The sequence below is a fragment of the Aquarana catesbeiana genome, linkage group LG08 (genome assembly GCF_042186555.1).
Source record: "Aquarana catesbeiana isolate 2022-GZ linkage group LG08, ASM4218655v1, whole genome shotgun sequence".
Lineage (NCBI taxonomy): Eukaryota > Metazoa > Chordata > Amphibia > Anura > Ranidae > Aquarana > Aquarana catesbeiana.
Genome location: NC_133331.1, coordinates 67883049 through 67899658, shown reverse-complemented (window position 1 = coordinate 67899658; position 16610 = coordinate 67883049). Strand labels below are relative to the sequence as shown.

At 43.9% G+C, this 16610-nt stretch overlaps 1 protein-coding gene across 1 annotated transcript in view; it reads left to right on the top strand.

The window, feature by feature from the left end:
• Positions 1-1627: 1627 nt before the first annotated feature.
• CFAP58 (cilia and flagella associated protein 58) overlaps positions 1628-16610 on the top strand; it is a 114204-nt gene continuing 99221 nt past the window's right edge. Inside the window, exons 1-2 of the mRNA XM_073595928.1 lie at positions 1628-1789; positions 6444-6725. Coding sequence (XP_073452029.1) covers positions 1781-1789; positions 6444-6725 — 291 coding nt within the window. The 5' untranslated portion in view covers positions 1628-1780. The remainder of the gene's footprint in view (positions 1790-6443; positions 6726-16610) is intronic.

The following is a 16610-nucleotide window of genomic DNA, read 5'->3' as shown; positions in this document are numbered from 1 at the left end:
CTTAGATTGGTGGCCATTGGGCGAAGGTCCACCTTAGTTAAGTGGTCATTGAGAGAAGGTCCACTTTAGATTGGTGGTCACTGGGAGATGGTCCACCTTGGATTTGTGGTCATTGATAATACTTCCACCTTAAATTGATGGTTACTAAGACAGTCAGCTGTGGATTGGTGATCATTGAGAGAAGGTCCACCTTAGATAAGTAATCACTGGGAGAAGGCTTAATTTGGATTGGTGGTAATTGGGAGAAGGCCCACCTTAGAAAGTTGGTCACTTGGAGAAGGTGCTTCTTAGACTGGTAGTCATTGAGAGACGGTTTGCCTTGGATTGGTGGTCGCTATACAAAGGTCCACCTTAAATTGGTAGTCATTAGCAGAAGGTTCACCTTAGATTGGTAGTCTCCAGGAGAAGTCCACCCTAGATTTGTGGTCATTGGCAAAAGGTCCACCTTATATGGGTAGTCATTAGGAGAAGGGCCATTCTAAATTGATGGTCACATGAAGAAGGTCAATCTTAGATTGGTGGCTATTGGGCGAAGGTCCACCTTAGATAAGTAGTCACTGAGAGAAGGTCCACCTTAGATTGGTGGTCACTGGGAGAAGGTCCACTTTGGATTTGTGGTTATTGGGGGAAATTCCACCTTTAATTGGTGGTCACTAAGAGACGGTCAACTGTAGATTGGGGTCATTGAGTTAAAGGTCCATCTTAGATAAGTAATCACTGGGTAAAGGCCCACTTTGGATTGGTGGTCACTTGGAGAAGGTGCACTTTAGACTGGTGGTCATTGGCAGAAGGTTCACCTGTCACATGTCAACTTGACAAAAAGAGTCCCCTCCAGCTGTATTATAGAATTTAGGTAGGTGTTTGGAATGGGGGGACGTAAAACCATGGCTCACTCGCCTGTTTCTATGCCTTCCACCCTGGCCACCTGTGTGAAAGACAGCCTACAAACGGATGTCAGTGGTCACAGGTCTGAGAGGCAGAAAGTGCTCACTGCCCAATGAACCCCTGGCAACCTCTGAAGAAACCCCAGCCTTCCATGGAACCCTGGTTGAGAGAGACTGGGTTAGATCCTCTCTGGAGTTTTTTTTATTGCTGTCTGTGTCCCCATAAGGGAGATTTACCTCTATATTCATTCTGGTTACAATTATCACTGAAACAGAAAGTGAGAAATGCAAAATTTTAAGGTCAGGTAATGGAAAATCTTGCAATGGGAAGGGATTTTCCCTCTTGCTGTGAGATTTCCTCTTACTTCCTGTTGTGTTTTTGGGACAGGAAGTGAAAGAAAATATCCTCAATGTGACACAGACAGCAAAATATAACCTTGCAGGGGTTTTAATCCCTCCCTACTCTGAAACTTTAGAAAACGTTTTGTCCATACCTAAAATATAAACAAAGAGCTGGTAATGTGACACAATGAGGGGCAGGGGTATCCTCTCCATTGTAGGGTGTCTGTGTCCATTGACCCCAGTGTGTGTCAGTTACCTTCCTCATCTCCCCCCTCTGCCCTATACAGGAATAAACCTGCGGTATAATCATCCCGTCCTCCTCACATTCACCCCAATACAACTTTTGCCCTCTCTGTCGCCAAAACTAAACATGGCAGCGGCGGCTTCCTGGGCGCTTTGGATCATTGCAGAGCTTCCGTGTTGGCGGTTCCCTAGCAACCGTCAGACGCGGAGCGGAGAAGTAGTGCCGACGGAGAGGGGAGGCAGTGTTTTTTACAACACCGGCGGTGTCCAGGACATTCTATCCCGGGGTCTCGGTGGGGACAGAGAGCAGCATGGCGGAGGTGAGACTCGACTTTGGGGGGGCTACAAGTCCCAGCATACCCTGCGGGCAGAGGTGGCGTGTCTGAGTGTGCCAGGAACTGGCAGGGGATGCTGGGATTGATAGTCCTCCACACCTGGGACAGGATCCCATAGGGTGCACTACAAGTCCCAGCATGGGACCAACATAATAATACTATTCTCATCATCACAATGTAAAAAGAATATATACAGTATTATATAGAGCAATAATAATATAATGTAAGCAAAAAACAAAGAAAATCATAATAAAATAATCATAACAAAATGTAACCCCTCCCAAAAAATACTAATAATATAACGTAAACAACAAGAAATTATAATAATACATAATAAAATATAAAACAATAATATAATGTAAATAAAAAAATAATATAATGTAAAATAATAATAATAATAAAAAAATCATTACTAAAATGTAAAAAGAAAATATTCAAATCTAAACAAAGCAAAACACAAAACAAACAAAAAATCAACAAGAACAAAATAATGTAAAAAAAAAAAATGATAATCATAGAGAAGTTTGTGACAGTCAGAAGTTCTGTAGGATGTCACCATTGTTTGGTACAATGAGCCGTTTGGTGTGTTGCCTCGGTTACAGCCGGAGGGGGTGCACCAGCAGTGGCCCGCCCATTAGGGGCACACGAGCGCCGCCCCCATCCGGACCCCTAATCTCCAGATTAGTATTCCAATGAGAGGGTGTTTTTTTTTAAGCACATGATTAGAGCCAGAGGCTCTAATAGGCTTCAAAAAAGGGTGGGCTTGGGGTGCAGAGCACTGCGCTCCGACCGAGCCCACCCAGTTGTGTGACAATAGTGAATGAATATTCGTTATTGCCACACTGATCCTCCTCCCGGCCAATCAGGAAGCGGGTCTTGAGACCCATCACCCGATTGGCTGAAAGGACAGGCGATCCTATTGGATGCCTAGGAGGAGGGAGACGCATGGCGGAAGCCGCCGTGATGGAGAAGAGGACACAGGAGCCACCGCCGGAGTCCTCCCCGCCCGTAACCAATGGGGTATGTGCCGACCAAGCGGGTGGGGGGTGGTTGTCCCCCGCCCCCAAAAAAAACCCCACCAGCCACCACTGGGGTACCTGATGCTGCCTCCTAGGTTGTGTGGGAATCTATCTTTTTACCTACCATCTCCTAATAGTGGATCTCAGGTCTGAATGAGCGTTTACTGACCTCCCTGGTTCTCTTGGAAGCCTCCAGTGTGAACTTGCTGTGGGTGTCACGTTTGCCATTTCTGGATTTCTCTATTCAACACACACACACAGACTTTCCTAGGGGACTTTCTCTCTATGGACTTTTTTTGGATTTGAATAATTTTTTGTACAGTTTATTGATTATTGATTATGCACTTTTTATATGTATAGTGCTGCACTTTGTTTATCTAAAACACAATATTTACCCCAATTTTTTTTTACAGTGTGAAAACACAAGTAAATAGATACCTAACATGTCACGCTTTAAAATTGCGCACACTCGTGGAATGGCAACAAACTTCAGTACTTAAAAATCTCCATAAGCGATGCTTTACCATTTTTTCCTCTTGCTGTCAGGAAGAGTTGTCAGAAGTGACTCATGCTGATAGCAGAGGAAGGAGGAGGCAGCAGACAGAAATGACACTTAGTGCTCTGGATTGAGACAAGTACACACTATAGCGGGATATGCTTTGTTCATATTTCATGTCTGAGGTTTACAACCACTTTAAGGGCTCGTTTACAGTAGCGTAGCCCTCTGAAGAGTGATCTGCTTTTTTAGAGGGTTTCTTATAAACGCCACCTCACTGCCTGTTTTGAAGCCCTACAAACCTTCACCACCACCACCGCAACAGCATGTACTGCTTACAGTTGTGGGATAGTTGAGGCGTAGTCCAATGCAGATGAATGGGTGGGCATTACTGTCTGTGAACGGTGATGGAGGGGGAGGGTAATTCTTGGAGCAGCTACAATGCTTTGACCACCTCTGTCCATTACCTTTGAAGCATAAAGTGATTGTAAACCTCCGACATGAAATATGAACAAAGCATATCCCTCTATAGTGTGTACTTGTCTCAGTCCAGAGCACTAAGTATCATTTCTGACTGCTGCCTCCTTCCTCTGCTATCAGCATGAGTCACTTCTGACAAGTTTTCATGACACCAAGAGAATAAAAGGTGACAGTGGAGGAAGCTCCAGCACACAGCCTGTGATTGACAGCCTCAGCTCTGTTTTTGTGTGCTGTGTTGGGGGGGGGGGGGGGGGGGGTGTCCATTCCCTCCAATCAGCTCTTGGAGTCCTCCTTACTGAGCTCTGCAGAGTGTGAATTCAGCTCTCAGCCCCCTTTTTTGACATTGACTCAGACAAGCTTTATGCACTTTGGACTGTAGCCTACCTGGTGGTTTTCCCGAGTGTGGCTCAGGGTTAAAATTCAGTACCATTAGCGGTAACCCCGAGCCACACTCGGGATTACATCGCAGGATCCTGGTGTGGCTTTACTTACCTTGTCCCCAGGATCCTGCGATGTCCCCCGCAGTGTCCGAGGGCTCCATCCTCCTCCGAAGCCTCTCCATGCCAGGCTCCGTTCCCTGCGAGCGGCGCGATGCACGGGGGCGGAGCCTGGTGGCAAACTCAAAAAAGTGTAAAATCATAACACATACAGTACTGTAATCTTACAGATTACAGTACTGTATGAAATGATTTCACATCCCTTTTGTCCCCAGTGCTTTGCCCAGTGCCCTACATGCAGTTTTATGTTATATATACTGTTCTTTCTGCCTGGAAACTGGAGATTGTCCATAGCAACCACAAAGTGTCCCTTTACATCAAAAGTGGCTTTAGACCAGCTAGAAAACAGCGATAGTAAATTAGAACACTTGCAGAATTGAGCGATAGTGAATCCTGGGGAAATTTATTTTATTATTAATTAATTATTTTTTTTTATAATTATTTATTTTTATTTATTATATTATAATTTATGTTTTTGTGTTTCAAACTTTATCATACCCGGGATATCTACTAGACTCTTGTTTGGACAGATTTAAGTGTGTTATTGTTAAGAATTACAGACCTACAATATAAAACGCCAAATTTCCATGCAAAATAATTGTACCGCTTTCAGCACCTAAAATCCAAAATAATCATACCACCAGGGAGGTTAAAACCACTTCAGCCCCGGAAGGATTTACCCCCTTCCTGACCAGGCCATTTTTTGCGATACGGCACTGCGTCACTTTAACTGACAGTTGCGCAGTCGTGTGACGTTGTACCCAAACAAAATTGATGTCCTTTTTTTCCCCACAAATAGAGCTTTCTTTTGGTGGTATTTGATCACCTCTGCGGTTTTTATTTTTTGAGCTATAAACAAAAAAAGAGCGACAATTTTGAAAAAAACACAATATTTTTTACTTTTTGCTATAATAAATATCACTAAATTTAAAAAAAAAAGGAAAAAATGTTTACCTCAGTTTAGGCGGATATGTATTCTTCTACATATTTTTGGTAAAAAAAATCGCAATAGGCGTATATTGATTGGTTTGCGCAAAAGTTATAGCATCTACAAAATAGGGGATAGATTTATGGCATTTTTATTTATTTATTTATTTATTTTTACTAGTAATATTGGCGATCTGTGATTTTTATTTGGACTGCGACATTGCGGCAGACAGATCGGTCACTTTTGGCACTCTTTTGGGACCATTGACATTTATACAACGATCAGAGCTAAAAATAGCCACCGATTACTATATAAATGTCACTGGCAGGAAAGAAGTTAACACTAGGGGCGATCAAGGGGTTAAATGTGTTCCCTCACTGTATGTTCTAACTGTGGGGGGGATGGGACTGCCAAGAGGAGGCGACTGATTGGTGTTCCTATATACTAGGAACACACGATCTGTCTCCACTCCCCTGACAGAACGTGGATTTGTATGTGTACACACACAGATTGTTCTGGCTCTGTGAGGAGCGATCACGTGTGCCTGGCAGACATTGGGGCCGCCGGACACGCACATCGGCTCCTCAGTACCGCGGTGAGCACGTGCGCGCGCCCCCTATACCCCTTAAAACGGCTGTCATACAGCTACGGCAATTTGTGCAGGGGAGCCATTCAGCTTCCGTCAAACGACAAGTGGTTAAATAGATGTAGAGAAGAGAGCACAGCAGATAAACAGATACAACTTATGTAGGAGGATTTGTTTCATGCTTCCCTCCAATTAGCTCTCACTGAGCTCTGCAGAGTGTCACTTTAGCTCTCTGCCCCCTGTTTTCTGAAATCTCAGACAAGCTTTATAAATTCTGGACTTTGAATGGCTGTAGTGGAGAGAAGACCGCAGATAAACAGGTACAACTTATGTAGGAGGATTTGTTTTATCTCTGTGTATCACCAGTCACTTCACTGGCTATATGTAAAGGTTTACAACCACTTTAAAGGGGAGTGGTAAAAAAACACCTCAACTGCACATTTTTACTGCCCCTTCCCCCCCAAACCGCAAGTGTAAATGAGCCATAACAGATCCCTGGATAGCAGTAAAAATCCAGCGGCAGTTCTGATCCTTCCTCACTCTAAAAAAAAAAAAATAAAAAAAGTTCATTTCTTTTTTTTGGGAGTAAAATCTAATGTAAGACATTGAACTGATGTATGTCTCCCCGTACAGGAGAAGGCGGAGAAAGTCCTGACGGACGAAAATGCGTTTGAAGCGCTGGAGAAAGACTTCCAGGAGGTGCTCAGCGAACTTACGGGCGACAAAAGCCTGGAGAAGTTTCGTGTGGAATACGAGAAGCTGCACGCCGTCTTGAAAAAATCCAATGAGAATGAAAAGCGTCTGATGTCCAAATGTCGGGAGCTGAACTCCGAGATCGTAGCCAACTCCGCCAAAGTGGCCACAGCGCTCAAGATTTCTCAGGAGGACCAGACCACCATTGCTTCTCTGAAGAAGGTGAGATGCAGCACGCTGGTCACACATTAACCGCCTGACCCCCGGAAGATTTACCCCCCCTTCATAACCACCGCATTTTTTGAGACACGGCACTGCGTTACTTTAACTGACAATTGCGCGGTCGTGTGACGCTGTACCCAACTAAAGCTTTCTTTTGGTGGTATTTGATCACCTCTGCTTTTTTTTGTTATTTTTTGCGCTATAAACACAAATAGACCAACAATTTGGAAAAAAAAAAAAAACAATATTTTTTACTTTCTGCTATAAAGCATACCCAATAAAAAAAAAAAAAATGTAAAAAATCAAATTTATGTATCAGTTTGGGCCAATATGTATTCTGATACATATTTTTGGTAACAAAAAATCCCAATAAGTGTATGTTGATTGTTTTGCGCAAAAAATATATCGTCTACACACTATGGGATATTTTTATGGAATTTTTATTTCTTTCTTTAATTTTTACTAGTATTGGCAGCAATCAGCGAGAGATAGCGAGACTGCGATATTGCGGAGGACAAATCGGACTCTGACACTTTTGACACTTTTTTGGGGACCAGTGACACCCGTACAGTGATTAGTGCTAAAAAGTATGAACAAGTAAAAGGCGCAGCACACTGACAGTATAAAACCCCAATATAAATCTAATCATTATTAGGATTAGATGGAATAGATAATGTCCATATGTAGTCCATAGACAGAAGTCTATACACTATGAGCTGCCTCCACGTAGAAATAGAAGCTAGATTCCAGCAGGGATGAGAAAAAACAAGAAGAAGAGGCGCCTCTAAGACCCCTTTCACACTGAAGACACTTTACAGGCGTTTTAGCACTAAAAATAGCGCCTGTAAACTGCATCCCCTGTCTCCCCAGTGTGAGAGCCTGAGTGCTTTCACACTGGGGCGGTGCGCTTGCAGGATGGACATAAAAAGTCCTGCAAGCAGCATCTTTGGGGCGGTGCAGAACCGCCCCTGCCATTAAAATCAATGGGCAGAGCTGCTGAAGCACCTGCAAAACGCTTAGGCAGCAGCGCTTTTAACCCCTTGTTAACCCCTTCTTTGGGGTTAAAAGCGCCCCGCTCCCACCCGCACAGCGCCATTAAAGCGCCGCTAAAATGAGCTGCACTTTACGGCTAACGTGGCCCGTGCCCCAGTGTGAAAGGGCTCTAAGTTTAGAAGTTTAGGCACTTTAATTAAAACATGCAGTTGGCAACTCACATTTGAGAATGGTTAAAAAAGCTAATTTTGTAGTGGAAAAACATCCCAGCGTGGAGTGGAATGACGGCGGTGCTATCACTCCACTCCACGGTGATCAGCAGCAGAGGGCTGTAGTGCCTTGCAGACATCACAACTGAGGGATGGAGGATCGTTATCATCTTACTTACCTCTGGGAGGTTTTTCCCCTACAAAATTAGCTTTATTAACCGTTCTCAAATGTGAGTTGCCAACTGTATGTTTTAATTAAAGTGCTTAAACTTCTACACTTAGAGGCGCCTCTTCTCCTTGTTTTTTCTCAGTGCTGAAAAATATGCACTTTTACTGTAATAATGGCACTGGCAGGGAAGGGGTTAACATCTGGGGCGATCAAAGGGTTAAATGTGATCCTAGGGAGTGCTTGCTAACTGTGGGGAGGTACTTGTACTATGGGAAGGCAGAGATCCGTGTTCCTGCATAGCAGAAACACAGGTTCACTACCTTCCCTTCTCACAGAGCGGCGATCTGCCTTGTTTTCATCAGCAGACCACCGCTCTGCTTCTCTCAGGAATGATTGGCAGGTCCTGGCAGACATTAAACCTGTTGGACCCGCTGATTTTCTCCCGCTGTGTCCAATCACAGCGGGAGCAGGTCGCCGGCAGCGCACGTGCACGTCCCAGACCCGGAAAGGCAAAATCACATACAGGTATGTGGTTTTGCACAGGAGAGCCGTATATATACAGTATAGGGTCAACAAGCGGTTAAGGTTGATTTACTAAAACTGGAGATTGCAAAATCTGGTGCTCCTGTGCATAGTAGCCAATCAGTTTCTAACTTCAGCTTTTTCAATTAAAGACGGAGTTCCACCCAAAAATGGAACTTCTGCTTATTTGTCTCCTCCTCCCTTCAGTGCCACATTTGGCACCTTTCAGTGGGGAGGGGGGAACAGGGACCTGTTTTTTTACAGGTTCCCTTCCCCACTTCCAGAGATGGCGCCGTCTCTCAGAAGTTCGGCCCCCTCCTTCCTCCGCCGCCGCCCCAATTAGAAAGTGCAGCGCGCCTTGCGCATAAGTAGTAGGGGACCGGCTGTGAAGCCGAAAGGCCGAAAGGCTTCACTGCCGGGTTTCCTTACCAGGAATGGCGGCGGCTGCACCCGACAGCCGATCGGAAGATCAGCTGGGGTGCCGACATTGCGGGCTCCCTGGACAGGTAAGTGTCCATATATTAAAAGTCAGCAGCTTTGACAATAAAAACTGGAAGCTGATTGGTTTCTATGCTGAGCTGCACCAGATTTTGTACTCTCCAGTTTTAGAAAATAAACCACACAATGATACATCAGATTTGATGTCTACTTTCATCAGTGGTAGCTCATGGTTTTTTGTTTGGGGGGGTGGCAAACAACGACCCCCCTCCCCCTTCACTGCACCTCAAACCCCCCCCTATGCTCCCTGTCTGCCGGTCTGTCAAGTTACCCCATCTAGGTGGTGGGCATCGGGCAGCGGCGGACATCAATGAGCGGTGTGATCGGGCATCGGCGGACATCAGGCTGTGGTGGGGATCGGGCATCGGCGGGGATCGGGCATTAGTGGACATCAGGCTGCGGCGGGGATCGGGCATCGGCAGATATCAGACTGTGGAGGGCATCGGGTAGCGGCTTCTGTGTCTTCTCCTCCTCCTCGCTTCCGCCGTGCGTCTCCTCCTAGGCATCCAATAGGATCGCCTGTCCTTTCAGCCAATTGGGTGATGGGTATCAGACCTGCTACCCAATTGGCTGGGAGGAGGATCAGTGTTGCAAGAGCGAATATTCATTGATACATTAATTGACCGTGATATTCATTCGCTGTTGCAACACACCTGGTTGGCTCCGGACGCAATGCTCTGTGCCCCGAGCCCACCCTATTTTGAAGCTTATTAGAGCCTCTGGCTCTAATCAGTGCTTCAAAAAACACACCCCTGCCCATCCCGCCATAGGAATTCATGTGCCCGGCATCCTGAAAGGGGCCGGGTGCATGGATAAGGAGGGCAGCGGCATAGATTCATATTACGATGAATTGAATTATGATTATTTCTTTATTTCTTGAAATGCTGCCATACATGTTTCTTCTATTTCTGATTCACTTTTTATTTTTAAATTATTAGATAAAAAAGAAAAAACATTAAAGTGGTATTAAGCCCAAAAGCAAACATTTATTATATTGCAGCTTCACAATTCTTATGCCGCGTACACACGGTCGGACTTTTCGTCTACAAAAGTCCGACAGACGCCAACGGACCAAAGCCGGCTGACAATCCGATCGTGTGTGGGCTTCCCCGGACTTTCGACTGACTTTTCCAGCCACAAATCTGACGGACTTTAGATTTGGTACATGCTTCAAATCTTTACGTCGTAACTACGCCGGACCCAGAAATCCGCTCGTCTGTATGCTAGTCCGACAGACAAAAACCCACGCTAGGGCAGCTATTGGCTACTGGCTATCAACTTCCTTATTTTAGTCCGGTGTACGTCATCATGTACGAATCCGTCGGACTTTTGTGTGATCGTATGTAGGCAGAAAAGTCGTTCGTTAGAAAGTCTGCCGCAAGTCCGCCGCAAGTCCGCCAAAAATCCGTCGAAGGTCTGTCGAACAGGCTGTCGGACTTTTGTAGCCGAAAAGTCCGACCGTGTGTACGCGGCATTAGATGTGATAGCTGCATTCGTTTTCTTTCTTAGGCTCCATTGATACCTGGGCGTTCTGAATCGCAGACGGAATCGCCGCAATTCTACATGCGATTCAGAATCACAGCAAAAAACGCGTTCGCGATGCCGTTATTTCTGGCACCCAAAACGTGGTGCGATTTTGCCCCGATTGTCACATGACAAATCACGGGACGCGTGTCTCCCAAAAGACGTTCCGGAACGTCTGTTGGGCGATTCGCATCCCGTGATTTTGTTTGCACAATTTTGCCGCAATTTGTCGTGTGTCAATCTCGGCAAAATCACACCCTGTTTGGGGTGCCATCGAGAAATAATGTCATCGCAAATGCATGGTGTGCTTTGCTGGGATTCTGAATCGCGGGCAGAATCGCCGTGATACCACCCGCGATTCAGTACGACCAGATGTGAATGGAGCCTTAGGCTTTCTTTCTTCTATTTTCATTTGCTGATCCAGCCAGCAAGTCTGTTTTTCAAAAGCACAAGCTCTCCAGCAGAATGTATCAGTTACAGAGATGAGACAAATCATTCAACACTGGGCAGGGGGGGCTTAAAATGATCAGCATTTATTTATTTATGTAACCTTTATCCCAAAAGGAAAAAACTGTTTACTGTAACTGATTATACAGCGTTAGGTGGAGTTTGGCTTCAATTTATTAGTGTATTTAAATCTGCTAGTACCAGGAATGACAATGCTGCTGTCCAGAGGTGCCCCCTGTGCTCTTTCATCCAGAGGGGAAGCATTCTAATACAGGAGGTGTGTTACTGGCCAGATCACCAGGTGAAAACCACATCTAATGATTGATAGGATGCAATATGTTACATTTTTGAGTTTAATACCGCTTTAATCGCTACATGGTTTATTTAACCACTTCCCACCTGGCCTATAGTAGAATGATGGCCAGGAAGTGGTTCAGTTAACCTGACTGGGCGTCATATGACGTCCAGCAGAATAAGCCACAATTGAGCGCCCACGGGGACGTGCAGCGCGGCAATCGGTGGTGTGGTGTGTCAGTCTGACACACGGCATCTCCGATCTAGGTAAAGAGCCTCTGACGGAGGCTCTTTACCACGTGATCAGCCATGTCCAATCACAGCTGATCACAGTGTCAACAGGAAGAGCCGTGTATCGGCTTTTCCTCTACTTGCGCTGACAGACGCGAGTAGAGGAGAGCCGATCGGCTGCTTTCCTGACAGGGGGGTCGCAACTGATTGATTATAAGTGCAGCCCCCCGAGGATACCCACCCAGGACCACCAGGGATGCCCAGCCATGGCCACCAGGGTGCCCATCCATGGCAACCAGGGATGCCCACCCATGACCACCAGGTAAGCCCACTAGAGCCCGCCGGGGATGGCAATCATTGACCATTAGGGATGGCACTCTGTGCCCATCAGTAATGTCTGCCAGCACCTCTGATCAGTGCTGCCTATCAGTGCCAACTATAGTGCTACCCATCAGTGCCCATTAGTGTCGTCTATACGTGACCTCCAGTGCCACCTATCAGTGCCACCTATGTGTGGCCAGTGCCACCTATGAGTGCCAATCAGTGCCACCTATGAGTGCCCATCAGTGCCCTCTATCAGTTGCCATCAGTGCTGTATATCAGTTAGAGCTGCAACTAACGATTATTTTCATAATCGTTAATAACCTTAAAAAAAAGTGTGGTCTATAATTTAGTTAATATGTTAAGTTTAAAAAAAAAGGCAATTTATTCTTAGATATCTCTATGCAGTGGTAAATATAAATAACCAACTATATGGTTAGAGAGCAAAATCTCTAATCCACTCTGAGAATAGCAGACAGAATAGATCTTCTGTATATACTATTAGAGGTTGAATATGGTAAATATCATCAGACTCAGAAGAAATAAAAAAGTTAAAGACTGTTTTGCAGATTTTCAAACAGAACTGTAATATATTATATGCTGGCCATACAAAAACAATGTCTTCCTTCAAAAAAAAATTTAATTTTAAAAATGTTAGTTCAATTTTTGAATCGTTAGTGGGGTCAAATCGACGTTCGTTTTCAACCACAGTGACAGGAAAATTTGGAAATAATAGAAAACTGCTTGGTCAAAGAAATTTTCTGACAGTGTATGTGGTTTTCATTCAGAAATTACATTAATTTTAAAACAGAATGTTAAAAGCAAGTGAAAATTTCAAACAACATTCTTTCATTCAGCGAATGTACAAAGATTTTTCATTTGACACGTCTGAAAATTGATCCGTGTGGCCAGCATAAGGCTCGGTACACACCTATGCAGTTTGCTTTTGATCTGTTTCTACACTGCTTTTTGCTGTGCGTTAAGTACAGAATAGAGTGCCCCAATAGCAAGGTAAAGAAAACTTCTGCCTTTAGAAGTACTCACTTCCTGCCCAGGACTACATGTCCCATGAGGCATTGCTCCTCAGACATTCACCAATTCTCAGACACTTACTGACATGTATGGATGGTGTACAGAGCTGTATGTATGCTACACTGTATTTCCTGATATGTAAACAAATAATGCATTCTGTATGCAGTCCAACCAATTGGCTGGCTGATTAATCGATTATGAAAATAGTAATTGATTAATTTCATAATCGATTAGTTGTCTATTAATCGATTAGTTGTTTCAGCCCTAATATCAGTACCACCTATCAGTGCTGCATAAAAGTGCCACCTCATCAGTGCCAATCAGTACTGCCTCATCAGTGCCCATCAGTGAAAGAGAAAACATACTTATTTACAGTTTTGAAACAGAAACAAAGAAAAACTTTTTTTTTCCAAATTTTCGTTCTTTTTTTATTTGTAGAGCGAAAAATAAAAACCTCATAGGTGATCAAATACCACCAAAAGAAAGCTCTATTTGTGGGAAAAAATTGTAAAAATTTTGTTTCGGTACAGCGTCACATGACCGCGCAATTGTCATTCAAAATGTGAGAGCCCTGAAAGCTGACAATTGGGGGTTGATTTACTAAAAACAAATACACCGTACACTTTGCAAAGTGCAGTTGCACTCTGCAAGAGCAGTTGCTCCACAACTTGGTAAATGAGCAGAAGCTCTGCTGACTTCCATCATCCAATCATGTACAAGCAAAAATGCTGTTCTTTTTTATTATCCTCGCACGTGATTGAGTACCCTTTGCAAAGTGACGCTTTAACTCATTTAATAATCTCTGGAGCAACTGCAGTTGCAGAAGTGCACAGTCTATTTGCCTTTAGTAAATCAACCACTTGGTCTGGGCAGGCAGGTGTGTAAGTGCCCTGTATTGAAGTGGTTAAAAAAAGGTGGAATGGCTTACTTAACCTCACACATTCATTTATATTATTATTTATTATTATACAGGTTTTTTATTTTTTTATAGCGCCAACAGTTTGCAGACATTACAGTTACATTACATAGTTACATAGTAGGCGAGGTTGAAAAAAAACACAAGTCCATCAAGTCCAACCTATGTGTGATTATGTGTCAGTATTACATTGTATATCCCTGTATGTTGTGGTCATTCAGGTGCTTATCTAATAGTTTCTTGAAGCTATCGATGCTCCCCGCTGGGACCACCGCCTGTGGAAGGGAATTCCACATCCTTGCCGCTCTTACAGTAAAGAACCCTCTACGTAGTTTAAGGTTAAACCTCTTTTCTTCTAATTTTAATGAGTGGCCACGAGTCTTGTTAAACTCTCTTCTGCGAAAAAGTTTTATTTCTATTGTAGGGTCACCAGTACGGTATTTGTATATTGAAATCATATCCCCTCTCAAGCGTCTCTTCTCCAGAGAGAATAAGTTCAGTGCTCGCAACCTTTCCTCATAACTAAGATCCTCCAGACCCTTTATTAGCTTTGTTGCCCTTCTCTGTACTCGCTCCATTTCCAGTACATCCTTCCTGAGGACTGGTGCCCAGAACTGGACAGCATACTCCAGGTGCGGCCAGACCAGAGTCTTGTAGAGTGGGAGAATTATCGTTTTATCTCTTGAGTTGATCCCCTTTTTCATGCATGCCAATATTCTGTTTGCTTTGTTAGCAGCAGCTTGGCATTGCATGACATTGCTGAGCCTATCATCTACTAGGAACCCCAGGTCCTTTTCCATCCTAGATTCCCCCAGAGGTTCTCCCCCCAGTGTATAGATTGCATTCATATTTTTGCCACCCAAATGCATTATTTTACATTTTTCTACATTGAACCTCATCTGCCATGTAGTCGCTCACCCCATTAATTTGTTCAGATCTTTTTGCAATGTTTCCACATCCTGCTCAGAAGTTATTGCCCTGCTTAGCTTAGTGTCGTCTGCAAATACAGAGATTGAACTGTTTATCCCATCCTCCAGGTCGTTTATGAACAAATTAAATAGGATTGGTCCCAGCACAGAACCCTGGGGAATCCCACTACCTACCCCTGACCATTCCGAGTACTTCCCATTTATCACCACCCTCTGAACTCGCCCTTGTAGCCAGTTTTCAATCCATGTACTCACCCTATGGTCCATGCCAACTGACCTTATTTTGTACAGTAAACGTTTATGGGGAACTGTGCCAAATGCTTTTGAAAAATCCAGATACACCACGTCTACGGGCCTTCCTTTATTTAGATGGCAACTCACCTCCTCATAGAAGGTTAATAGATTGGTTTGGCAAGAACGATTCTTCATGAATCCATGCTGATTACTGCTAATGATACCGTTCTCATTACTAAAATCTTGTATATAGTCTCTTATCATCCCCTCCAAGAGTTTAAATACTATTGATGTTAGGCTAACTGGTCTGTAATTCCCAGGGATGTATTTTGGTCCCTTTTTAAATATTGGTGCTACATTGGCTTTTTTCCAATCAGCTGGTACCAGTCCAGTCGATAGACTGTCTTTAAAAATTAGGAACAACGGTCTGGCAATCACTTGACTGAGTTCCCTAAGTACCCTCGGATGCAAGCCATCTGGTCCCGGTGACTTATTAATGTTAAGTTTCTCAAGTCTAATTTTAAATCTGTCCTCTGTTAACCATGGAGGTGCTTCCTGTGATGTGTCATGAGGATAAACACTGCAGTTTTGGTTACTGAAGCCCCCCGATTCACTCGTGAAGACTGAGGAGAAGAATAAATTCAATACCTTCGCCATCTCCCCATCCTTTGTAACCAGATGTCCTTCCTCGTTCTTTATGGGGCCAATATGGTCTGTCCTCCCTTTTTTACTGTTTACATACTTAAAGAATTTCTCGGGATTTTTTTTGCTCTCCTCCGCTATTTGTCTTTCATGTGCTATCTTAGCCGTCCTAATTGCACCCTTACATTTCTTGTTGCATTTTTTATAAAGTCTGAATGCTGAGGATGATCCCTCAACCTTGTATTTTTTGAAGGCCTTCTCCTTTGCTTTTATATGCATTTTTACATTGGAGTTAAGCCATCCAGGACTTTTGTTCGCCTTTTTAAATTTATTATCCAATGGGATACATTGGTGAATGCCCTTATTTAATATACTCTTAAAGCAAACCCATCTCTCCTCCGTATTCTTTGTTCCTAATATTTTATCCCAATCTATGCCTTTTAGCAAGGTTTGTAGTTTAGGGAAGTTGGCTCTTTTGAAATTCAGTGTCTTTGTATTCCCTTTAGGTTTCCTATTTGTGTGATTTATACTGAAACTAATTGACCTGTGATCGCTGTTACCTAAATTGCCCTGTATTTCCACATCCGTGATCAGGTCTATATTGTTGGTAATCAGTAGATCCAGTAATGTTTTATTTCTAGTTGGTGCGTCTACCATCTGACCCATAAAATTGTCCTGCAAGACATTAAGGAACTGGCGAGCCTTAAATGAATGCGCGGTTCCCTTCGCCCCGTCTATGTCTGGATAATTAAAATCCCCCATTATGATAACACTTCCTATCCTTGCTGCTAATCCAAATTGTGATAGGAGATCTGTCTCCACTTCCTCCCTCAGGTTAGGGGGCCTATAGCATACTCCCAGTATTATTTTCCCCTTAGCTTCATCCCTTTGGAGCTCTACCCATAAGGATTCCACCTCCTCCCT